Source organism: Mugil cephalus, chromosome 21 (assembly GCF_022458985.1).
Source record: "Mugil cephalus isolate CIBA_MC_2020 chromosome 21, CIBA_Mcephalus_1.1, whole genome shotgun sequence".
NCBI classification, from domain to species: domain Eukaryota; kingdom Metazoa; phylum Chordata; class Actinopteri; order Mugiliformes; family Mugilidae; genus Mugil; species Mugil cephalus.
The window spans coordinates 13830627-13852580 of record NC_061790.1 but is presented as its reverse complement, the minus strand read 5'-3'; the positions used below and the strand labels follow the sequence as shown (position 1 = coordinate 13852580).

The 21954-nt window shown below is 43.5% G+C and overlaps 1 protein-coding gene across 3 annotated transcripts in view; it reads left to right on the top strand.

Annotated features, from left to right (window-relative positions):
* Positions 1-1895: 1895 nt before the first annotated feature.
* The window catches only part of evlb (Enah/Vasp-like b), a 40114-nt gene continuing 20055 nt past the window's right edge, over positions 1896-21954 (top strand). The window contains exon 1 of one of the 3 annotated variants that reach the window (XM_047573334.1): positions 1896-2298. In XM_047573334.1, the coding sequence (XP_047429290.1) occupies positions 2294-2298 (5 nt within the window). In that variant the 5' untranslated portion in view covers positions 1896-2293. Of the gene's footprint in view, positions 2299-11432; positions 12226-21954 lie in introns of those variants that run through there. The other 2 variants (XM_047573333.1, XM_047573332.1) reach the window with 2 other exon arrangements.

Here is a 21954-nt window from a genome sequence, read left to right as displayed (position 1 = left end):
GACTTTTATAACGGTGAGGAACAAATGCTCACTGAACCCTTTGGTTTGAAATAACTTAAATTCAGGTGCAGTGGCCTTTTCAGTTCAATGACCATTTAAGCAGACCCTTAAGGAAAACACCAGATCTGCGCCTGGGTACAGCTGTTTCCAACCCCTGGGGTTAACTCTGCAAAATTCTCTTTTAAGGATTTTGATTCACTCCAACAAAGCCAGAGTCAATGGTTGAAAAGTTGAAGTGTTCTGGTGTCTTATGCAGTGTTGTTACATCGAGATGTGTGTCGCTTTTCATACTGGGACAAAGAGGAGCCTGAAATAAATTCAGACAAAACAGTTTCAGCCTTATCTGGAAATAATGTAGCAGAGATTATCTTGCAGTGTGACCTTAAACTTGTGCGAGGCATGAGGAAGTGAGTAGGACCCACGTGTGCTCAGCCTCAGCGCCCTCTGGTGGAGATACAGGCTCAATCTGGGCCCATCAATTGAAACAGAGAATATCATGTCGGGGTTAAAGTTGCACCTGTGCATCCAATTAAACTACACGAAATGGTCACATTAATGTTATGTGCTCTAAAATCTCAAACAACAAACTTGTATTTAAAAGGTTTAACCATCTGAAGGAGATTTTATCCAAAGACTTAATATAAATGAGGAAAAGCTGCCCTAATAATCATTTAATAAGGGAAAAACAAGCAGCTAGAAACTTCAGGAGGAGCAATAAACGAGGGATGCCAACAAAACAATGTACAGTGTGGATAACAAGGGTGGCCGATTACATAGACAGATTTTAAACATTGCAAAACAAAACTTCCCTTTTCAAAAGAGACATGACTTTGTCATCAAAACCAAGTCCATAGACGAGGTTGGTGTGACCTGAAAAGCGGATCCTCACCAGCGCATGAACTGTGGAATGGAAATTCTTGTGCTCTTGTGGAAATAAAGGAGGACCTCTGCTGTTGAGAAGAAAAACTGCTACTCTGTGCTGCTCTTGATTTTAATGCACGAGTCTCAACTCTAAAATAGTTCGACGTATTTACAATTAGATGGAAAAAAATAAATAAAAACTTTATCATTCTGTAACTTAAGTTACATGACTATAGCAGGGCTGCCTTGTGGCCTACCACTACATAATTTTAACAAATTTTCAAGCAGAAAAAAATAAAATAATAATAATTTTAAAAAAAATATGTAGAAAAACACATTAATCCTATTAAGATAAACATATGGGCAGGGACTCCTCGGTGTAGGCTTAACAATGACGTAATACGCCTTATGCTTTATGGTCACTGCTAACTAAGGACCCTGTACCTCTGGAGCTTTGATAGAGCCTGTCAGTTCCCTACGTGAGGAAACAACAGCAGCTGGCCGAGACAGATGTTGTAGCTGGTCAATCCTGCCTGCTGACAGGTTTGTATTTATGCCACACGCACCGTCACTTCACACTGCATATGGCGTCACATCATGTCTTCATTTTCTATCAGACCGCCTAATGATATTGTGCAGACGCACAAACAAACATACGGGGCACAGGCCGCGTCCTCGCCACAATACAATAATATAATATTGTTTCTCCGGGGTCTTAAAGGCTTAAAATATTTGCAGCGACTGTGGTTTAACATCCAGTCACGTCACTAATATTCCCGGTGAACCTGTTTAGGTTTTTTTTTTGGAATAAAATGAGTGAGGAAATTTTAGGGCATGTGTGGTTTAATGGTCTAAACAAAAAAAGTAGAGCGCGTGCAGCTTTTAATTTGCACAGAAAATTATCCAAACAGAAGAACTGGCCTGTCAAAGAAGGTGGTGTGAGTTTGCTTGGTTCACCTGCCTGCACAGTTGCTCCATCACCGGACTGAGGGCGCTGCCGTGCAGGAAAACCAGCAAGACATGAATATTTCAGCAGCCCCCCTCTCCTCTCTCTCCTTCCAGCCTCCCAGTAGTTGGAGGCAGGGAAAGATGGCACCTCACAAACCGCTGTCAGCCCCTCCGCCCGGCTTCTTGTCTCTTGGAGAGCGGCGTGCAGCCCTCTGATGCGGCTCCGACCCCGACCGCAGCCGCCCGACCCGCACCGACGAGCGATTCTTTCTCGGAAGACGCGGACCCGAAAACTGTGACCATCCGTGCGGCATTCTCCACACCCTGTCGCCTTTTCCCACCCTCAACATCTGCACACCCAGCCGGCTGCAGGATCTTTTTTTTTTTCCCGCTGCTGGACCCGGATCGTTTTTTATTAGAGCCGAACTCTGACATTGAGCCCAGAGAAAATAGTGCATTTCATTCAAACGGACAGCGGAGGAAGATGAGGTAAGCAGAAGCATGCGTTGCCCTTTCGCTGCACATCACGCTCAGACTGCCGTGATGCAGCTGCGACGTATTCAGGGATACTGGGAGGATGTGGCTTGATGAGCCTGTTAACGGCCGTGCTGTCTGTTTTATCGGCGCAGTTTAAGTCAGGGGCCCCCGCCGAGCATCACACCGCAGCACAGTAGGTAGGTGCATCACAGGAGCAGGTCACCTGTTGGCCTACACGTCGTGGACCTTTAAAGGGATGCGGGGTGCATTAAGATGTCCACGGCTGGGAGTAAGGGAGAGATCAGGCTTTATATACGAAGCCAGTTCGCATCTCCGACTCTAGCTCCGTGTCACGCGTAGGTTGCCCGCGGAGACAAGGAGACAAGGAGGCGTTGTCATAGAAACCAGACTACACGTGTGCAACTCTGTGCATCTGTGACACGCGCATATGACCCACGAATTTACAAGGCAACGCCGCTCGAAACGCGCCTGTGCTCACAGATAAATATGAAACCAACACGCTCTCACACACCTTCCTGACCGGCAGCCAATCAGCTGCGAGTATTCATTAGCGCATCCAGACACGGCCGTGTCAGGGACGCGAGCACCGGCTCTACTGGCTGAACCAGGAGCCTATCGGGTGAGCCGTTACTAGCAGGCCCCCCGCTTTGCAGTCACACACCCCCATCCAATCAGCTGCGAGGCTGCTGCTACACAGATGTGGGTGGGGCACCGTCTCTTGGCACACATTCAACATGAACAGGAGAGACTTAGGAGCTGAGTCTGATGAGTTGAGTGTGTCATTTAGGTTGACCCCCCCCCAAAAAAAAACTGCAGTCATGCGATGTGTCATAGCACACTTCTTCCCTGCATTTCAAAGGAACTGAACCTCATTAAAACACCCTGACTGCAGATTACCAAAAAAGAACCACTAACCTTTCCAGTCGCGCAAGTACGTACAGATTTTGATCTAACCAACCCTGACAAGCTGTCTGCTAACGCACTTGTCATTCCGCCTGACAGCCACTTAAATACACAGCTGTGATTTAGCGGGAGACGCTCTGTGTTGTATGGAGGCGCTCTGTAGGTGGCAACATAGACTGTCACTCGACAACAAGCCGCTGCTTCAGTGCACTTTGTGGTGGCTCATCTGGATGCATGTGAGTGTGTCTCTGCCTTTATTTTTCAAAAAAAAGTCTTGTGACAGCGTGAGTGTGACAGTGTGGTTGTATCACCAGATACATGCGATGGATTGAATTCATGGTAGTAACAGTTGTTTTGTGCCCTGATCTGACGAGCACTGAACTCAGCAGAACTCTGCGAGCTGCAGTCCAGTGCACACCAGACAGATGTTCTGCAGTATCCCGGCAAACTGCAGGAACAAAATGAGCTTGAAAGAGTTTTTAAAGGTCACAGCTGTATCTAAATTCTGTCACATCATACGAAGTCCACTTAAGCTAGCTTCTCGGAAGCCACGACGGATTTTATCATCCAAAAATCAGAGAGTGGGTCACTCTGTTGTTATAGTTCATAGATCATATCGTATGAACATTTGAATGTGGTCATAATATCAACCAGGAACCTAAAACCTGAATCCAGCACAGTTACTGAATCTGTTCCTCATTTGTCAGGATTAGTCGTATTAGTTTCAATTGTCTCCAGCTGTGCTGAGGTGGAAGTTACTGTAATGTCCCCCCTGGGGGAAAAACCCTGGGACAGTAAAGCCCTGGTTGGAGATTCTTGTCTGGGATTTGGGTTGAAGGTCTGATCCCTGGCTCGATGGTGCCTGTCTGTCGGATTCCTCTTCTGGAGGCCGATTGTATCGCTCTCCCGTTGTCCTCTCCGCCATCAACGTCTGCCTCCCTCGTATTGATCAGCTGACTGTGTTTTGCAAAGGCAGCAACCTCTTTTCTCCCTACTGGCTAATCCACCGGTCGGACTCTACAACAGTAACTCTTGGGTATTGGGTCCTGATATCTATGCCATTTCTTTCTTTAACACAAGAAGCTAATGTTCTACCTTTTCAAATGCAGTTTTCTATATTTTTCTGTTGTGTTTCATTGTAAATTGAGTATTTTCTACTCGTGAACTGTCTGAATTTGAAGGCCTCAGTTTAAGTTTACATGTAATGAGCGTCACTTAAAAGTGTCAGAGTAATTGGCACAGAAAATGTTTTATTAGGCAACCACAGAGCACAGTGTAATTTGAATATATTAACCACAATGTGTTTTTGACTTATTGTTTTACTCCTTTGAGGAAGTAGACAAAAAAGTCAGTTTCCTGTTCTGCAGGCGGTGATGTTATTCATTCCTTAACCGTGATTCTAACAACACAATCCCACTGGTTTCTTTATTAGGCCTGTAAAGCTGTGTTGGGTTGTACCTCCATCTCATTGTCCACCTGACGCTTGTAAATGTGCTATTTCAAGAGTTTCTTCAAATTTGGTACAAAGGCTGATGATCATAGGTCAAAAGTCACTGTGATCTTACACAACACATTTTTGGTAATAACCCACGTAGCTTGCAACATACATGGTAGGGGTGGAGTCGAACTCAGATACCGTATTCGGTATGTGTTTTTATCAACTGCTAATTACGTAACATTAATATTGAGACGTCTGCGGGGATGGTACTTTCATGTTAGCATTCATCTGTTAGCTCTTTAATTTAACTATTGTCTACTGGTAATGTTAAATGGTCTTAAATTTATCTTGCACCTTTCTACCTATTGGTACTCGAAGAGCTTCACAGTCAGACACATCTACCCATTCGCTCACACACGCATACACACATTCATACACCAGTGCCATGCAATAGGAGCACCTGGAGTTTCAGTGTCTTGCTCAAGGACACTTCAGCACCGCTAACCGCTAACCTCTCTACCTACTGAGCCACAGTCGCACCTTTTATCTCCCATAAGCACCAAATCATCATCACAGTCATGTTCTGGCTCTGTAAGTCAGCCTAAATGACCTGTATCAGCTGCATTTAATGCAAAACGTCAACCAGCATTGTATACACATCCATAATTACCATAATGGATAACAATACTTATTTTTACACATGCATATCCTGAATTAGAAGTGTGACTCAAAAAACTGTATCTTAACACCTATTTTGAATCAATTTGAATACAAATACTGGCTGGTTTGCACACACCTACTACATAGAGTTTGTTATATGAGTGTGCACAGACATAACGTAAACTGCAGCATGACTAGTGGACTGAGGTATACAACTGTGAGGTGAATTCTAGTTCACTTTGTATTTTTGTACCATCTCTCCGGCGAGATTGACCGAGGCCAAGCTGACACAGTATATAGAAACGTCTCTGCCCGAGAGTCCCTCTCTAGTGCACTTAGAGGAAGGTTTATGCGCCTGTTAAGTACACTCCAAGTTGTATACACAGTTGCTAAACGCAAACCCTTGCTTGCGACTGAGCCGGGCCGCGCAGTTTGACAGCAGGATTGATGTGTGGTGCAGCCTGTGGCCTCCCGTCACCGCCACAGCCTCCATTTGCGTTGAATAGGTCTGTCCTGCTCTGCTGTGAAAGCGAAGTGTGGCCTCTGTCGATCCACTATGGACAGGGTTGCCTAATGTGTATTGACAGGAGCGGTTGGTGATATGCGTGTGACCCATATGTAAAGCAACATTAATAGTGACTGTGTGCTGAATTAATACAGGACAAGGGCAAACGCACAGATATGGACTCAGTTTAACCCTTAACGCTCATTCATACCAACAGGGTAAAGCACAGGGAATTGATTGCTGTTTTGTTAGTGTGTTTGACAGGAGGAGAAGCTTCAAAGAGGTTGCTGGTGTGAGAGGACAATGTGCATTTACACATTCTGGAAACTAATGTTCAGTGCATCTGTGGCCTGACCTGAAATAAGTCATAGACATTTCTTGGTTTATGTCCTGTTGTTCAGAGAGTCATGAGCACCAGCGGAGGTTAGATTTCTCTCAGTCCTTTGTTCTCTGTGCGCAGCTGTTTTCTTTGAACTTGTGCAGGTGCGTGTTCACGATTACACCCTCATTAAATACCTTAAAGTTGAGGTATATATGTTGGAGGTTTATCAAGGATTCCGTCATGCTTCCTCAAAATCGCAGCAACAAGTTTGTGGTCAATAAAATCGATTGAACGTAATGGCTTCAGGGTTTACGTGTGTTTATACCTGCATGGCTGGGGATTAGATAACGCTGCTATAAAAACATTTGTTACGAACAATAGGTCAAATGACTGTGCGTGTGTATCAGGGAGTAACTTGTGCCAAAGCCACGGACAAGAATCACTCTGTGTACCGTCATGTTTATGGAGTGATTTAGCATCTTGTGCAGGACTGAACATCTGAAGGCAGCTGAGCCCCAAAGAGCTCCGTCAAACACCACCTGCCCAGCACCAAACGGCGGGAAGACCAAATTAGTGAGTGGCTTGTGAAGAGTGTCTCAGAACTTTGTGGAGACCAAATTAGTGCTAAAAGTGAGAGAATGCTTCGAGTTAAATCGAGTTTTCTGTAAGGGAGCTAATGGTTTAGGATGTTGTGATGTGTAAATATTAAGTAGTTCAGGTCTAAATATATCAATATATCACATGCCTAAATCAATGCTGCACTGATTGCTATTTTTGGCAAATTATTGACTATTGGATATCTGGATTGGATTACTGAGTCATGTGACACTGACAGCTTGAAGGCTACTGCTCTAAATAATGGAGTTTGAAAGTGATGAATATGAAATATTATGTTAATGTGCAAATTATGCTTAGAATTAAATCATTTTAGAATACACTTCTGTATGTAATACAGAAATGAATGGAGTTTCAATGGATACCTTAATTTGAACACTTGAAATTTGAATTTGAACAATAAAATCCTGGGACTGACATGTTGCCTTCCTCCGTTCTTTGTACTTCTACCTCTCTGCAGTCACTTCTATGTTGAGAGTGTTGGTGGGGGGAAAAAAAATAACACAATGCAAGTGACAATACTCATTACTTGCTTTACATCCTTGGGGGTAAATTAATGGTTTTCCAGTAACATGCATATAGTTATATATTGCAGAAGCTGATTGGGTAATGATGCCTCTGCACAAAACAACCACATTCACGACTGAAAATAGCCAATGATGTTGCGCAGCTTGATAGATCGAGCGTCAGCTGTGGGGTCACGTGTCTCGCCTCTGTTGTGAGTCTGAACAATAACGGTGCACTTTGGGTGACAGTCGTGTGGTTTATGAGTCATAATTATGCAGACCGAGGCATCCAGAGGCAGAGCGGTGAAGCTGATCTGCTCAGACGACCGTGTGCGTTTAAGAGAGGAATAATCAAATCTTTGTGAATGAGAAGGAAATCACTCCCTCCTCCTTTTCTGCGCCGCCTCCCTCCCCCCATTCCGCATACTCTCTGCCAGCTCCCATTGGTGCGTGGCGTAATTAAAATGTTCGGCTCATGCGAGTCAGGCGGTGTGTGCATGCGACCGGTGCGTGTGTGTGTGTTTGTTTGCAATTCAATCCCCAGGCCTGAGAGGATGAGCTGGTGTGAGTTAACTGAGAAGACAGGAAACGTCAGAGATCTTTAACCTCCTCTCTGTCACACCTCTCACACTCATTTAATCCCTTTTCTTTATCCGCCTCAGTTCGCCGCGTGTAGCGTGACCACGTACAGGTGGACGCAGGGTGTTGAGGGGGTGAGATGGGGTGGGAGTGGGAAATCAAATAGGATTATACAGAATTGCTCACCTGGATAGTTAGACAGTGATTGATTCTTATTTAGTTTAACTTTAGAGATGTTGAATTACGCATCAGTTAGTGACAATGCGATCAAAGTACCAGTTTTAACCTTTGTTGGCCCAAATTTAGGTACAGCTGGTGACTTTTAGGCTGGTGTCATGAGGAAAATGATTAACAGTTTGGTGCTCTTCTTCAAGAAGCTGCAGTGGTATCATTGACCCAATGAGCCAGTATTTGTATTTGCAGACACATAACAACCACTAAGAAACTGGGACTTTCTCGGATGATGATGATGCTCTAATAGATGCGGAAGCACTATTTGTATCTTTTTCAAAATGGAATGACAGTACTCACTGTGTACCAGGTTTTCTTTAAGGATCTATCTGTTTTTAATTCCAATAGCATAATGCTGTCACCACCATGCTGCATGCTGCAACGTCCTTTAAATTCTGTCAAATGTCTTTTCGTCTTGACTGGCTTCTCTCTAGTGTCCAGTGCTGGGTGAGTTACTTCAAAAACATAATGCATTACTTTTAACTTCTTACTGTAATTTCAAAGTATTTAGTTACATTATAATATTACTGTCTTTGAATTGTAAGGCATTACATTACTTTTGCATTACTTCTGAGTTACTTTCACCAAAATCACTGTAAATATGGATTTGCGTTCTCAATGTTCTCAGTGTGGCTCATTTCCACATCCAGTAGAAGGTGATGTGGAAATGACATAATGACTAAGCTATACTGAAATCAATATTGCTAGAAGCTGCTGTTGTATATTGTAACCGAACACCTAAAGAAAGCTGGCGCCACGCTAGATGTTTCATTAAATTACTTTGCTATTTTGAGAGGTAGAGAGATCTTTTGGTTTCACACACAAAAGTGAACTTAGTGTAGAGTCTGACTCTGCCGCTGCAGAAGTTAACATCTGCTGTGATTTTTTTTTCTCCTCAGCTAATCTCGAATTTGTATAAAAACAAGCAACTTAATTAATTTAATTTAAAATCCATTGTAACACGCGTTACTGTCATTTGTACCTAATACTTTTATAATGTGTTACTACCAACACTGCGAGTGTCTATATAGCAAAAGCAACTTTGCTTTCCACAATATATAACCCATGTCACATAGCTATAATCCGAGCATGTTACGTCTTTTTTTGCTCGCGTTAGTCTCTTCGTCCTTGCTTTCTGTGAGTCACCGACTTGTCACCCCGTAGCTCTGTCACACTCTCCCCATGCTAGCTCGTGCTTCTCTCCACTCTCTCACACATGTACGCACGGTCGTGCAGTGCGTCAGACAGAAGGCCATCCCTCCTGCTGTATGCTAATGGCCAGGTTGCTCCAGTAGCACATGCACTTGGCTGCACCATCTCTCTATCTCTCTCGCTCTGTGTAGTTTAGTATTAGAGTACAATCTCCTAACCTGAGAGAGCTGAGAGAGAGCGAGGGAGAGGGATGAATGGGGGATGGGTGTACACTGCAAGTGGTGGCTGGATGTCCTTTCACCCTTCCTGTTCCTGCTCTGCTTCCCTTTCCACCCCCTCAATCTCTCTCTCTCTCGCTCTCTGTGCAGCTTATGTCCACCCCACTCGTGGATTTATCTCTCTCTACCTGTCTCTCAGTCTCTTTACTGCTCTGTACTCAGTTTGTTTCTGCTTACCCTCCTTCATCATCAGTTCAAAGTAAAATATCCTCAGTATCTCAATGTGTGACCTCTCGTCTGTTAGTCTGCGCTAAATGAAGACGTCTCTTGTAACAGTTGATACAGAAGTGTTCTACAAAAGTGAAGGATGAATGATTTCAGCGAGAGTTAGTATTCAGTGAGCGTGCAACAATTCTCTTCCGCTTTAAAGAGAAAATTAACATGCGTTTGCTTTAATATAGTCAAGAGCGCTGCTTCACTCTGCTTCAAAGTGAGTGTTCTCTGTCACTGGATTATAGTAAAAGAAAGAGAAAATGATGGTGCAGATGGCAGTCTGAAATTCAATCTGGAGAGAATACCCGTTATTGATTCAACACTGAGGCAAATCACTCTGCAATTTTTAATCTCTAATAAGGGCTTTGCTCTCATTTATTTGTAGTAAAATTGTTTCTTTTGCTACATCGGGGGAGAATATTTCAGAATAAGAAGTGATCTTAACTTAGCAGATGAGAATTTTTGGCTAAGGCCAATGATGCTTGAACGTCTTGAAACGTTGACTTTTGACATGAAATGTGGGTCACACATAGTTGCATGATTGAAAATTTGGCATTTGTTTTCGAACATACCGACTAAACTCAAACTCAAGTCAAACTGCCTTTGCTTGTGTTACTATGGTTCTGTAGTTGTTTTCTGTTTGTCTGTTTCTTGCAAGACTCCTAAGTCTGTAAAAAATCACACGCCCTGCTTCATTTCTGTGCATGACGCAATTTGCTGCGAGCAGACATTTTCATCATCATTGACATAAATACATTTCGAATATTTCTGGCAAACATGCAAAGTATTATCACGCAGACGTTGGCAGATGGAATTTTATTGAAATGAAGATTTGTGGCCAAACACCACGCTGTCGGGGCAAGCAAACGGCACAAAGCTGCGATGTCCACGACAATTACAGAACAAACCATGTCGTCCGATCAATGCCCTCTGGAAAAACGCAGCAGGACAGATGGGGGCTGATGTGAGCGAGTTGAGTATAGTACTAGAAAGAGACTCTGGTGAATTAATTTTCTTTGGATGCCAGAGGATGTACAATAAATATGAGAGGGATTTATTGGTAGCTGCCAAACCACTCTGATGTGGATCCAACTGAAGAGATTAATGTTATGTCTGCACATCACTTACTTATATCGCTTGTAATCTATATGTATCTGGATAGATGGACTGTAGAATATTAAACGGGCAAACGGTTGCTTTACATTCATTGTATTTACAGCCAACCGAGCCACCAAGTTGCAGCAGATGGGTGTATGTCTGTGTCCCTTTCCACCTGTGCCCCCGTCTGTTAATGAACATTCAGCTTTAGCTTTCAGATCATCATGTGTGTGCTGTTTTATTTATTTATTTATTTATTTATTTTGTGTGTGCTGCATCTCAAGCTCCACCCAAGCCTGGCATGGCCACCTCTAATCATATGCGAGGAAAGATGGGAGCCATCAGATGAATTAAAATGTGTTGCTCCTCCTCCTCCTCCTCTGTTCCCTAACTCCAAGCGGCGGACCTACGCATCCGCGGCTCGGCCAATCTGACGGCCGGGAGAGGAGAGGGGAGCCGAGGGGTGGGGGAGGGGGGAGGGGCAGGACCGGCAGCCTCCAGGGCTGGCAGCCCAACGTTGTAGTCACAGCTGGGAGGGGAGAATGGGAGGGATGGAGGGGAGGAGGATGAGGGTGGAAGAGGCAGGGAGGGGGGTACGGAGAGGGAGGAGGTAATCCAATGAGACACAGAGAAGAGAGGCAGTGTGAGGGCAACGCCTCATAGCACCGGGAATCTCTCTCTATCTCCATCTCTCTCTCTTTCTCTCTCACCCTCCACCCCCCTTTCCTCTGTCTCTGAAGCGTAAAAACCGAAGGACTCTCATCTTTCATTCAGTCTTCTCTGTATGTGGCCGAGGAGTGCACTCCCATCTTCAAACCTTTACTTTCACCCGCAAAACAAGTCTCTCCTTCGTTTTCACCTGGTTTTGCTCTCTACCAGCCTAAGGATGACTTGGTGACCGAAAACCAGGATTTTTTTTAAAATAATATATATTTTTGCTGATTCCTCGGGAGGCGGCATCTTTCACTGGAGTCATCTTTGTTCTTGCGCTCACAGCTGCTGAGTGTACGGCGGTTGCTAGTGGGGAAATAGGTTAGTGTGCTTGTTTCGGTGGCGGGCAGCAGAGGTGGTTGAGTGTTCAGCGCACAGAGGAGATGAAGAGGAGGGGGATGCCATCCCGGCGGTAGCGTCCTGTAGCCCTGCGACTGTTTGGGGGAGAAGGTGACTGGAATGCTTCCGCCGAACTCCAGCCTTTAGCGGAAGTGTCAAGCACACATTTCGGGACAAAGGAAAAAGCAACTGAGGCATCAAATTCAGACATTTCTTTTTCATTTTTGTACTCACGGGCAGGGCTGACCTGTGTACCTGCTGCGCGCGGACACCATGGACATCAACCTTCAGTCGCACCGATTTTACTTCCCTCAGATCTACTGTGCTGATCCGGGGGCGCAGCCTCAGCTCACTGAGTTCAAAGTCAGGTAGGCTTCCAAGGCAGGGAAAGGTGCTTATGATAGATTCATCAGCAATTGAGAAAACCCACCACTCTCTGTTGAGTGGAGTCACTCAAGCCTGATATCCCCATTTGCTTTTGTGCCCATCAGTTGCCCTTTAGATTGCCACAAAATGTAGCTAGAACATCAGGACTGTGTTTTCCAACCCATCCCCATCCCCAGCTGCTGCTGCTGCTGTATATGAAGTGATTCTGTGTATGATGGGTGCTGCTGCTTACTCTTGCAGGGGGATGGGGCTGCATGCTAATGTGTTAGCTAGCTGGGCAGAAAAGTGTTAGGCTCCTGGGAGAAGCAGAGGGCATTGATGGCCTATGAAGGAGCTTGCCAAGTTTGGACAGAAGGACTGACAGTGGCACAGTTGTGTTATATTTGCCATCCAGGGATCTGTAGGCCTTTTTACTGGGTGCCTCCGCGGCTCTTTTGTTCTCTGTGTTTGCGCCTCTCTGTTTCTTTTTACTTACTCTTCCTATCCAATCAGCGCTGAAAGCGCTCAGACTGGCTTGTTGCGTCCACAGCCGTCGCCTGCCGTCATGGTCGCAGAGCACTCCAAGACGCATGCTCAGATATGCAACAGCTTCGGCGCTCTTTGTCTGGTTGAGACGCAATTGTGCCGGACGGAGCTGTTGCATTCAGGCGTGCAAGAACTCAGACGCTTTGTGACGTGTTAGTCTTTATGTCGCTTAGTCACTTTAATGAAGTACGCGCTATGTCTTGGCGTCCATCTCCCACCATCCATTCGTCAGTCTTTGCGTCCACTGCTAGAAATGTCCTTGTAATCTCGTGTGCGCTACATTTGACGATTCCTCCTCTAACAGCTCTGATTAGTGCAGCTTTAAGGGACTCAGCCAGAGTTTTTGCCCCACTAAGCAGCTTTGAGTTTGGCCAGGCCTCCAGCCCGGTGGAGCAGCTTTATGGGGCTACGGCGTGTCACTATCACGGCCTGGCCGAGCTCCCTGATGGCACCACGGGAGACGGTGGGCATTCACACCTGGACTCCATCGGCAGGGAGGAACAAAAGAAAGAAATCGACCAAGTATTTATTACCAGAAAACAGAGCCATAGTTTCAGCTTTATTGGCGTTTGGGCATGGAATCATTTATCATGTTTATTACATGTTGTCATATATGTCATGTCTCTGCTACCTAAAAAGGGTGATTTTCCACAGCATTTAAAGCCTAATAAACAATATAAGAGGCTCGATCTGTTGCAATCTCACCTCAGTGAATCTCTGTGAAATGTTGACCTCAGCAAACATCAAGAACTGTCAGCGAATATCAGCGTTTAATGCTTCTGTGTACACTGCTGCCTTAATGGGGGGTGGAAGAGAAAAAAAACACACAGTCTGGCACATTTCAAACTGTGCCTCACACCTCCTATTCGCTGTAAAAGGGGAGGCTCACACAAACATGTTAAACACACACAGCCTGTGTGCATTTGCAGAGATTAAAGCAGTTGAAAGTGTGATGGGTTTAAACAATATTTATGTTTCCCAAATCAGAAAACAGAGCCATAGTTTCAGCTTTATTGGCGTTTGGGCATGGAATCATTTATCATGTTTATTACATGTTGTCATATATGTCATGTCTCTGCTACCTAAAAAGGGTGATTTTCCACAGCATTTAAAGCCTAATAAACAATATAAGAGGCTCGATCTGTTGCAATCTCACCTCAGTGAATCTCTGTGAAATGTTGACCTCAGCAAACATCAAGAACTGTCAGCGAATATCAGCGTTTAATGCTTCTGTGTACACTGCTGCCTTAATGGGGGGTGGAAGAGAAAAAAAACACACAGTCTGGCACATTTCAAACTGTGCCTCACACCTCCTATTCGCTGTAAAAGGGGAGGCTCACACAAACATGTTAAACACACACAGCCTGTGTGCATTTGCAGAGATTAAAGCAGTTGAAAGTGTGATGGGTTTAAACAATATTTATGTTTCCCAAATCAGAAATACTCGCTTAGAAAAACGGAGGGAGTTTTGAATTTGCGAACGCGCCAACGAGTCAACAGACTGCTGCATTATTTTCTGCGACTAAGACTAATCACTAATCACACTGTGTTGAACAGTGTGTCAAGGGTGCCATCAGAGAATTAGCAGCATCCATATGTATATTATTAAGAAGGAGGGCTTATCAGAGCTGGGTGAGAAACGTAGAAGAGGAAACATTCGAGATGGAGAAAATGGAAAGCCAACAGAGACAGAGGGGAAAAGAGAGGGAGAGGAGGGAAATGAGACGCAAGGGAGAGAAAATAAGGGTCCAGGGGAGAAAGGAGGGGGATGGTGAGAGGAGCGGAGCTAAGCAAAAAGAAGGTAGAGTGGATGTACATGTGATGCGGATGAATGGAAGTGAAGTAAGAGACGAATGGAGAGGCCAGTGTGACAGTGGAAAATTGTAAAACCCACTGTATGAATATGGGATTTAGAGGTTTTAGTTGTGACACACACCACATAGACATTTGCGAGGGATGCTTGTACATTAGCACCGACCTGGGCTCCGTGGTGACCAATGATAGCCGGATAACCATGACAACCAGCGCTGGCCAATCCATGAGCGCACAGTCATACATATGGTACGTGTATGCGCTGCCTCTTCCAGCTACAACACCAAACCTTCTTGGTCCTTCCCCTCTTAATGCTTAGTGATCCTAAAGATCAGCATATTTACTTAAAAAAAGTATTATATGTATTTCTTTTTTTTTTTTCAATATTAAATATCCAATTATGTGGACTTGCTGTAAATACCAATGAAAAAGACACTGACAAAATACCTTCACTAATGCCGCTGTGCTTAAGATTTATCATTATCATTTATTGGCCCTGGTAGTTCAGTACACATTAATAAAAGATATTAATATATACTAAATACTAACCTGGTGTAGTCAGTAACATAGTGATTTCACTATGGGGAGTGTTTCAACCAATAAGAAGTAAAAAATAAAATAAAAAAAAATTAAAATAAAAGTAAAAAACATATCCAACTCCATGGCATAAGCATGATTTTGATTGATGGTACTATTCTGCCCATCACTGCATAAAGCCCACCCAAACAATATGATTGACTCTTTGCCAAAGGTTGATCAGCTCCCAACAGAGTGACTCCAGTAGTTAGCAGCGATGTCTGTTTTGTAGAATGACGTTGTTTTAATGATGCAAAATGAATGAAGTTATGGTCACCATGAACCTATCCATCTTACTATTAACAGTCAAATCGTAATGTTTTGTTACACAGTGAGCTTTCCCTAAACTTATCCAAGTGGTTCTTATTCCCACTATAAATTTTCCAGACTGTTGGAAATGACTCAAATGACTCACTGACGCAACTACTCTGTAATGTTTTCAGAAAGTGCTGACGATAGACAGCACATTACTTGTTTTGACTCAGATTTAGTTAACCAGCTTAAAATGGAAAATGTATTTTATCTGCTGTGGCATGCCAAAATGTCACAATGCTAAGAAAAACTTCACTTTTGTTGACCAGTTTGAAAAAAGCTTGGTTCCAACAAGTAGACTGAAAGATGTGATGAGACGTAGGCCACCGTTTTCCTCCAAGTTTTAAATGTCTGATTAAATTATATCTTTGGATTTTCTGACCCCTATCTCTGGCTGATTCTCTCTTCAGCTCACTCACTTCATTCACCTTAAAAGCATTTGACTTAGATCCAAGAGATGCTGTAATGTAAGTTATTGCCTGAGGATTATGACTTGGGATGACGGGAAGGCTTTCTGTTTTTCAGGATTCTCTCCAGAGGAGACCAAATGTCTGCATTATTCCCTCAGAACGCTGCGGTCTGACAGATTAGGGACGTAGGCTGCCGCACATGCATGTCAACCATAAGAAAGCAGCGCTGGAATGTTGTGAAATATTCTGGGTCACTGAATCCGATGGTTGATGATCTGTGGCACGCACAGGAAGGACGTCACGTCCACTGTGTGTTTTTTAAAAGAGGATGCGTTGGGCAATTACAGATTCCTGTGAGTGTGTGTTATGTTCTGCTATCAGACATTACTTCATCGGCAATGGAGTGCACTTAACCTAATGGCCTTCAGAAACTGCAAAATATCTTTCATGTAAACATGTCTGCGCTGTTTGAGTGTGCATGTGCATGTGTGTGTGTTTCACAGCGAGCAGCAGCAGCAGTTAAATGGCATCATGGGGTAGAGACAACCCAGCCTCAGGGCATCTCCCGGCTTCCTATTCTCCCTCCCTACATTCGCTCCCTTTTTTACTTTCTTCTTTCTGTGTCTCTTTTAGACAATCCAAGTGTTAACACTCCAGCCATGCTCCCACCTTCAGTCTCCTGTCTGCTGGGATATTTTCCCCGTCTGCCAAATGGAGACACATGCATTTTTAAAGCCGCTCTCGCTCTTTGCTGCACTCCATACCTCCTGTATCTCTCTGGCTCCTCGATTTATATTTCTGTCTGTCTTAATTTCTTCTCTCCTTCTTCCAGTCTTCTTCTTCTATCTCGTGTCCCTCAGTTTACATCGCACAGCCTTGTCCACTTGGTGTCCTCTCACCAAGGGATCTGAACACCTCTGTCCATCCACTCGACTAGTTATAAAAATAAAATAAAAAAAAGGCTTGATTCGGAGATTGGCTGACCTCCTCAAATTCATGCACACACTCACCAGCAAGAGTCCACAGGGTTCTGCTCCCCTAATATGTTTACAGTAGGTCATAGCCGTAGCTGGACCGAGACGAGGAAAAGCCCTAGGCTCTAGACGTGGTATTAAACATTCCAGCAAATGCTCATTAAGCCGAGATCAAGATTCCCATGGACAACAAACAAGGCAGGAATGCCTGGCCTCTTATTGAAGCATTTAATGCCACACTGAAACAGAAGTTAAATGTCAGAAATGAAATGTTGAAAGGAAGGCACTCACATTTTTGGTTGGATGATAAAAAGGACACCACCTGCACATCTTTACGTCAGATATTTATGAAGAACTACTGGCAGCTGTGGACATGTTTTAGGTGTGTTAAATGTAAGGATAAGTTAGCCACTGATAGGATAATGTATTTGTACAAGTATTTTCCTTCATTTACAACTGATACAACTGTTTTGAACTTGACAAGATACAAGTGACCCAATTGAAAATATGGTAAAAAAAAGTCTAGTCTGACTCGGTCCAAATGTGAAACAAATCTTCCTGTCAGCTCAATTGAATTTAGACTGTGGTGGTGACGGACTAAGCATGGCATTTCAGACGTCCCTCTACACAGCGATGTTTTCATTGGTGATCCCAGGCCAGGTGAAGTAAAATCCTGATCCCCATCACAAGCTCTCCTCCCAGCTGGCAGTGCCCAGTAAACCTACAAAGGGAGGTGGACAGTAAATGTTCCATTTCCCCCTATTTTGAGCGTTCCTCTGCAGGTCGCCTTGAAGTCTCAAATCTCGTCTGTTTTTCCGGTCCCTGTTGTGCATCCTCAGGTTGTACCGGGTTTGCAGCAGATTAACTCGTTTGTTTAGGGCTGCCTTCAACTCATCAACTGATCTACTGGCCATGTGTTGTCACAGACAATGCTTCTGTTATGTCAGAGGATTTGGACGTCTTTGCAGAGACATAAAGGACCATCCGAAGTCTAATCCCCTGAGCATGAGGCTATGAGTTATTTTCCACTCTCTTCTGCTATGAGCCAAGCAGGGTGAGACAGTCCTCTGTTTAATTCCAACCTGGCCATGGGAGGGAAAGTCAGGACGGCGCAAGAACAACAGTTTTGCCGACATGACAGTAAGCCTTCATAGTTTTTTTTTTTTTTTTGCACACGCAGTTCAAAACCACAGTCGGGAATGCGAACCTCCCCTTTGAACACCTTCCATCACTTAAACACTGTGTTTTATCAAGGCAAGAGTTTCCTAACCATCACACTTAATAATTAATGCAGTTGTTGGCCAAACTTAAAAGTTGTGAGTACCTGATCTCACATTAAACCTCCTCATTCTGCTCCACCTAGCAAGATTTCCAACTGCTTTTTTCAGAAGCTCAGCATTAGCTCTCCAGGGTAAGGAAACTCTTAAATGCTTTATGCGATCATGCGGAGCAGCAGTAAAAGAAACCTCCTCCTTGCTTTCTCTTCGCAGGCTTTCAGCTGGAATTAAACTATAAATTCAGGTCTCAGACGCGGCACCAGAAAGTGGCGTTATTCCTTTTTGGCTGTCCCAGCTGACCTCTGCGGACTGTTGGAGGTGTTTAAGATTTTATTGGGCGTTTGAAGAGGGAACCACAAACCCTGTAAATCAAGAAATCGTGCACACGGAGTAGTTCAGTTGAAATATGGTTTACAGTCTGTACTGTCTGTCTGTTTGGGGACGGTGGTTATATTTCTTAGCAGTAAAATTCCCACATACGCCCATGCAAATTCGCAGCATCGTGAGACATTTGAAGGGAGCAAAGAATGTGGGGTCTGTAATTAAACAGCACGCGGTCAGAAGGCTTATGTTGCTGTTTTTTTATTCATATCTCGCTGCTCATTCATCTTTTCTTCACAGCCGTATTTTCTAGGCCAAGCGAATATTCCACTCCAGTTGTCATGCCAACAGATTAGCGTGCTCTTGCGGGGTCTCAGCAGTAGAGTCTAGGAGAGTGTGTGTACCTACGTGACGCTCGGTGTGTGTGTGTGTGTCTATCTTCTCTGCATCGTCTCTGCAGGCTCCGACATGCGTTTAGGAGCACACAGGCTGAATGTACCCGAGTGCATGTTCACGCACACTCAGACAGCGGCTACGTTTACACGGTGTTTATTCAGCCCAGCTGAAATCATTCTCCTTAGAGATTCCAATTGAAGTGCTTGCGTGGACACTAAATAAAACAGAGATGAAGTTGGTGCGGGGTGAACATTTTAGGAATGTGAGGAAACACGATCGTGCCAGGTAATTGTTTGGTGGTTAGACAAAGACAGCGTCAAGGAGCTGAAGGAGTCAGACAGGGACAGGAGTCTAAACACTGGTGGTGGTGGAGAAGTAGCTGACAGCGGGATGAAGGAGACCTCTGATGAAGACGTTTAGAACTATATTCAAACTACAGTTACGTAGAGGTTTGGGATGGACTGATTTTTACAGAGTGGGAAAATGGTAGAGATAAGGAACTGGTCAAAATTCACAGAAGACGAGCAGATTATTATTTAAGTTTTGCTTGTGTTTCATTACCTGTCTACATGCTCCAAAATACCAATCAGAATATCACATTTCTGACATGTGTAAAGTGGTTCTGTTCACTTTGGGGCAACTAATCTGCCAGAAATATAACAACAGAAGAAGAAGACTGAATTTATTTAATGAAGGAGCATGACCAAGATGGAACCATATTTGAAATATGGCTGCCCACATAGATTGTGGCTGCATTCATCTTTTCAAAGACTTTTGAACACTTTGCTTTGCTATTGCTAGTAGTCCCTAATATTTCCGTATTCAATGGGTTATAATGAATGTGCTTCCAGTCTGGCCAGTCTGTTCTGATTGAGGTGGTTACATGAGGCATTTTTATCAGGAATGAATCACATGACAAATAACAGCATTTGCGCATTTAATTCTTTGATTATTGCTTCTTTTATAATGTGAGTCAACAGTTTTTTTGTATTTTTAGAGTGGTCTTTGAGTTCTTAGTTCAGTCCTTTTGTAGCCACTTGACAGGCTATTATTCTGATTAGTAGTGGGATCCTGGTGTCAGATGCTTTTTAATAAATATCTGATCCAGTTTCACAGATTAGGCACTTCTTAGACAGATATGGAATGATTTTTTTTTTCCCATCCACCCTTTCTCTTTGGCAGTGGTAATATCTCTGCAAAACTGTGCGGGAAAAACAACCCTGTCATGTTACGTTGAGAGATCTGAGTCAGTGGTCTAAAGCACTTCATCATTTGCTAGATTAATCCGCGCAATAGCCCTGCAGAAAATAGGCCAGAGAAAGATAATTTGAAACTCTGGGTCCTCAGAGACGAAGGTTAAAAAACGCTGTTCTATTTTGGGTTTCATATGCAGTGTCATGGCCAACAATAAGTAGTATTACTGAGTCACACCTTTCAACAACCACACAACTATTCCATGGACTACTGCCCAGGAGTCAAGGCGAGACTGATGAGTATGGAAATTGCTGCCCTTAACTAGAAATTGTGCACGGTGTGATTAAACATGTCATCCAGTTCAGCCAAGGCAAGTTATTTTTAGACATTTCCTTTGCGAGCTGAGCAGTTTGGTTTATTTTACAAGAGTTTGTATAAGAGCCGGCAGGCTGTTTGGAAGTATGCTGTCAGCTCGGGCCCATTTTTCTCTCTTCTCAGTCTTCTGTCTTCTTCTCCCTGCCTCACTCTTTTTCACCCCCCACCGCCACCAAAACCTCAACTACGCAAGCAAGCTGCTTATGTAACTGACCTGCAAACCAGCCCCACAGTTTACTTTCTTGTAGCCCATTTTTCACAGAAATATGCATAAACATGCTTCTGCACATAAGCGTGCAGTGATTTATAGGACGGGGGAAAAAAAACGTGTACTCACACATTACGAAGCTGTCCTTATTCATCAGCTCCCAGCCAGAGAAATTAATGGAGGTCTTCTCTACCAAAGTTAAAGAACCAAACCCTTCCATAGCAGGTACTATTTAAGATGAACCTTTATCATCTAGGCATCTATGATCATGTTAATAAAGAAACAATTAAGATATTGTCGCTATTAGTATAAATTTTCTAACTTACTCCGTGACGATTCAGACCTGTTTCATAGTGAACATGTGAATCAAGGATACTGCTGCAAATAATGTGGGCATGAAATGCTCTTTGTTTAAAAATTACTAAATTTTTTTTAACTATAAATGTGTGATGATGTATCTAAGCTGACTCTGGTCAGTTAAATATTAACATTAACTCGACAATATTCTCTTAAAATCAGATCAGCCAGATGGCTGTAATAATTTAAGCCCTCAATTTTCACTCGGCTTTGGCAGTAGATCCTCATATTCTCACTAAAGTGTCCCAGAAATTAGTCTGAGTAATTTAAAGTTATAGTGCGCTCTAGATGATATGATGACATGACTTGCCATGGTGTAAAAATTGATAAATAAGAAATTATAACATATATTTTGCCACATTCTCCAGCAACCCCCGTGACCCTAGTGAGGATTAAGCAGTAGTAGAAGATGAGATGAGATTTTGCCAGATTATATTTGGTCTTCAGTGTCGTCTTGAATGTCATCAAATTAGTGGCTAATTTGCGGGAAGCTGCACACAGAAAAAACCCTGCCCTTCAAGTGTCAATAAGTCGAGTCTTAAGTCATAAGGACACAGCTGCCAGGCAACAGCTGATGTATAGAAGCCACTGAGGCTAACAGCAAAGACTAGCCACAGGGAAAAGGAGATGAAAAGGCACAGTGAAGAGATGTCATCAGCTTTCTTCCTCAGATGTATTATAAAATCACAGAGAAAACCCTCCATATGAATGAATTAGTCTACATTATAATAACTTTTCCAGCACTGTTTCTGAAATTGTTAAATATTGAAACGTTTTCATAAGGATTCTTCTTTTCTTCTTCCAAAGTCATTGGTGAATGTTGTAAACGTGACTCCATTTTGAAAGTAGTATATTGCGTGTATGCAGTATGTTGAGGAACTAGTTAGCAAAGCTGATTGATAACACAGTGCTAGTCCAAACTGTTTTTATTAGGTGTTTGGTAGCATGCTAGTTAGCACAGTAGCTTTGGTTA